The sequence below is a fragment of the Agrilus planipennis genome, unplaced genomic scaffold, assembly GCF_000699045.2.
Source record: "Agrilus planipennis isolate EAB-ADULT unplaced genomic scaffold, Apla_2.0 scaffold278, whole genome shotgun sequence".
NCBI lineage: Eukaryota > Metazoa > Arthropoda > Insecta > Coleoptera > Buprestidae > Agrilus > Agrilus planipennis.
Genome location: NW_020439104.1, coordinates 329,948 through 334,385, shown reverse-complemented (window position 1 = coordinate 334,385; position 4,438 = coordinate 329,948). Strand labels below are relative to the sequence as shown.

At 34.4% G+C, this 4,438-nt stretch overlaps 1 protein-coding gene across 1 annotated transcript in view; it reads right to left on the bottom strand.

Moving 5' to 3' along the window:
- Window positions 1-742: 742 nt before the first annotated feature.
- Window positions 743-4,438, bottom strand: part of LOC108741450 (gamma-aminobutyric acid receptor alpha-like) — an 87,428-nt gene continuing 83,732 nt past the window's right edge. Inside the window, exon 5 of the mRNA XM_018476266.1 lies at window positions 743-860. Coding sequence (XP_018331768.1) covers window positions 743-860 — 118 coding nt within the window. The remainder of the gene's footprint in view (window positions 861-4,438) is intronic.

Below are 4,438 nucleotides of genomic sequence, written 5' to 3'. Positions count from 1 at the left end.
ATACATACTTTTTCATACAGTAGCTGCCAAAAATTTTGTTCAATCATGAATAATAGTGCGAGTCGAAAACGTTAAAGCTTTTAATATGTCTTCAAGTATAAATAAACATCTCGTTGATATTTTCAGTAGTTAATGGTACCAATAACAGCACATTTGAGCATTGTAATTTTAGTGAATAAAATGGTCGTTTTTCCGTACAGTACTGTACGGTTTATACGCTCCTTACCGGTTAAGAGTTTGGCCGAGAGTTGTCCTTCCTTTTCTGGCCTAGTGCTGTTCTTTTCTACTTTGCGCCAGTCAAACTGAAGGTCACATCGCTAGAGAAACTAAACGAAGTATAAATTAGAGCATGTACTTTGTCGTTGTAATAAAGTACAAGCCTCGTCAGTCGTACGTTATACTCGCCATTATCCGTACCATTATTTCATTCATTTAAAACACATGTAATGAAATTCCCTATAGTTGGTCAAACCGTTTCCTATAATGTATATAAGCACTTATGAGAATAGCATGCAATATGAAGTTCTTGTAAGGGCCAATTTGCCACCTTGATATTACATAGGTATCTTCAAACGACAATTGATCACAAAGTGCACCATTCCCTTGCCCTGTTTCTTGTGATAACATCGTCGATCTGTCTGTAGCAGAGAGTGGTTGAAGTTGGTCCCAAATTATCGTATATTTCATTGTCGGTTGTATCGTTTGTCAGCCGGTATTTCCGTGTCACTGGTTCTAAGGACCCTTACAAATTGAGGGCATTTGCGATATGATACTTACACGAGCCGAATTTCAAGGGGCATCGCTGGATGTCCATTGGGAAGTCTTCCAAGTTCATAGGGCAACCAGCTTTTATCGTCAACCTAGAGATTATATACAAAAAGATAAGAGATCAGCTCTTTTACATGCCGTATAGATATCATACATATGAGATATAATCGAACATACTAATATTTAAGAAAAGTACCTTCGAGTTTTAACGCTAAAAAGAAACGGTTGAGAAAATTAACATTGAGTTTTCATTTGGTAACTATTTTGTTACTTTGTACACCCCCCCGGTGATCTTGGAACCGGATTATGTTGTTCAGGGGATTATGCTGAACCATATTATGTAGCTATGTTGGGCGCGAAAAGTATGTTTTCGCATAAATTTCTAATGTCGAATACTGTAATTATTCAAACATATCGCCCGTATCTGATACAATCCTGCCAACCTCCTTTTTAGCGAACTATGTCGGATATGCTTTAGTCCCACGTCATAAAACTAAATATTTATGTTATAATGTGGTTGGGTTAGGTTAAAATCTCTGCGTGAGCGTCACATTAAGCATACGTATGTATACTTCATTTACTTTCTCTAGCGATGCGACCTTTCCAATGTCTTGGATGCGCACTGGCAAAATCGTAGGTAGTGACATAAAAGCTCATTATACTCTCGACTGTTGTTCATTAAACATACTTTTTCATACAGTACCTGCCAAAAGTTTTATTCAATCATGAATAATAGTGCGAGTCGAAAACAAGCGTTAAAGCCTTTAATGTCTTCAAATATAAATAAACATCTCGTTAATATTTTTAGTAGTAAATGGTACCAATAACAGCACATTTGAGCAATGCAATTTTAGTGGATAAAATGGTCAATTTTTCCGTGCAGTACTGTACGGATTGTACGCTCCTCACCGGATAAGAGTTTGGCCGAGAGTTGTCTCCTTTCTTTTCTGGCCTAGTACTGTTCTTTTCTACTTTGCCCCGGTCAAACTAAAGGTCACATCGCTAGAGAAACTAAACAAAGTATAGTTTTTACCCCTATTTCTAGTCTTCTTCTTACTAATGTTAGTACGAATAACAGAATTCATAGTCAAATTATCCTAACATATTGTTTTCTGCATGATGCATGACGTTCCTCAAATCAAAACTTGTAGCAATTATTTGAATTTATATATAGCTATATTAATAATAATGAAACCGGACTGCTATTCCTTAACCAATTCGAAGTGTTATTATTTTTTTTTATGAGACATTTAGCACAATTAGCTTAACTTCCCATGCGTCAAAAATCTTAAGTAAAATTGTACAGATGAGGATGGAAAAAAGGGCGGAAGAACAATTAGGGAAAGATCAATTTGGGTTTAGAAGAAATAGAGAAACGCGGGGGACCATTCTAGCTTTACGGCTAACAATAGAGAAAATGATAGAAAAAGGAAAGAGTGCGTACATAGGATATAGCAGTATTAGCGTCTAGCAAGGAGGAGTTAGAGATAGCTTTAAATAACATGGAAGCGGTATTGACAAAGCAGTACTGTATGAAAATAAATAAAAGTAAAACAAAAATACTGGTATGCAAGGGAAGAAAAAGTACGGAAAGGGCGAATATAAAGATAGGAGACGAAAAATTAGAAGAAGTGGCTGATTTTAGGTATCTAGGAAGTCAGATAAGTCAGGACGGAAGGAGTAGTAGGGATATAAAGCAGAGGATAGCGCAGGGTCGAGCCGTCTTCAATAAAAGAAGTTACTTTTATGCTTGCGAACTGTTAATTTAGAAATCCGGGAAGATTGTTGAGGGTGTATGTTTGAAGCGCGGCACTGTACAGGTGCGAAATATGGACGGTGGGCGCTGCAGAAAAGAAAAGGTTAGAAGTGTTCGAAATGTGGTATTACAGGCGAATGATGAGGATAACATGGATGGAAAAGGTTAAAAATGAAGAGATATTAGAAAGAATAGAAGAATAGAAGACTATGGAAGTTAATAAGAAATAGGCGAGATAGGTTAGTAGGACATTTTCTCAGGCATGAAGGTCTAGTCAGAGACATACCTATTAGAGGCAGAAACGGAAATCAGGAGGGGTTGAGGTAGACCTAGATTAGAGTATGATGATGATGAACATTAAAAAATTAGATGAATAAATTTTTACGTAAAATCCCTTAAAATTAAAAAGTATTTTGCAGACTACATAAAACAATAAAATTGATGGTCATTTCAAAATTGAGCCTAATACACCTCTGATTTAGTTCATATAAACATAATGTTTTGATATCTACTATTTGAGACCGATAAACGTTTTTTGCCAAAAAATTAATTTATTTTGTCGTATATACCTGCATATAATTTTTTAACGAAACGATTGCAAGATCCTATTAAAACACAAAACAAAAAGCTAAAAAACAACATTTTATATTCATATGAATTCCATTAATTTAATGTCGATATTTTATAAATCCGTACGTACACAATACTCGTATGAAAATGTTCTACATTTTCAAAAAATTATCTGGGACTATACAGATGACGAGCTGAATAAAACTCATTTGCATATATTGACATACGTTGCTTTATCATCCCGTTCAAATCCTCCATTCGTGACCAGAACTTAATATTAAAGATTCAACCTGCTTTTCATAAGTAAATTTAGTTATGTAAGTCATCTAATTTTGATTGCACGTGTTTTTTAAAAATCATAGAAAGGAACAGCAAACAAAAAAAGATCAATTTTAAAATGCTCTTTGAAAATGGCATTTCTTGCAAAATCATTTTTGCTACTTATTCACATTTTCTTGCAATAATTTTTGTTTACTTCACCCTTATCCGTTAACTCTTTAGTTCCAATACCCCCTATTTGCAGTCAGCTGTGCGTCTACATAAAGACGTAACCTCCTCCTCGCCAAAATTTGTCCCAAAATAAAAAGCAATTCAGTTTGACAAATATGTACATTGTAGATGTAATGTAACAGTTAAATATTAAACAAAGTATTACTTGACAGAAATAGCTTGTCCCCTAGAATGTTTACGCCCAACGATGCGCAATGGACATGGCTGATATTGTAATGGAGCATTCAGTTTGGTCGTCATGGTTTCATGAAAACATGACGGTGTAAACAAACTCGTCCCTTACTATCACAAAGTAACATTAAATCTGAATCTTCAACGAAAGATATCATTAACAATGATTTTTTACCTAATTTTGGTGGTAGGTAAATGCATTCAAAAGTTATTTAAAATACAAAATGTACTATTGGGATCCGTCAAATGGGCATAAACTATCTGGTGGCAAAAGTTATAACTCGAATGAGGGAAAAATTTATATAGGAACTGTGCACGCAAATTGTAAAATTGTTTATTAAAATAATAAAACACGTTAAAAAAGTATAGGCTTATAACACAGTCGACATATTTGCCGATAGGGGCAAATTTTTAAATCAGGAGAATTTATAAAATAAAATTAAGTGGATCTACTGGGATCCGTCAAATGGCCATGCACCATCTGGTGGCAAAAGTTATAACTCGAATGAGGGAAAAATTTACATAGGAACTGTGCACGCAAATTGTAAAATTGTTTATTAAAATAATAAAACACGTTAAAAAAGTAAAAATTTTTTTGATGATGGAGTCGACGAAGTTTTCTTCTAAAGTTAAATCAAATAAAAAGTTAATATGTTCAGTGAA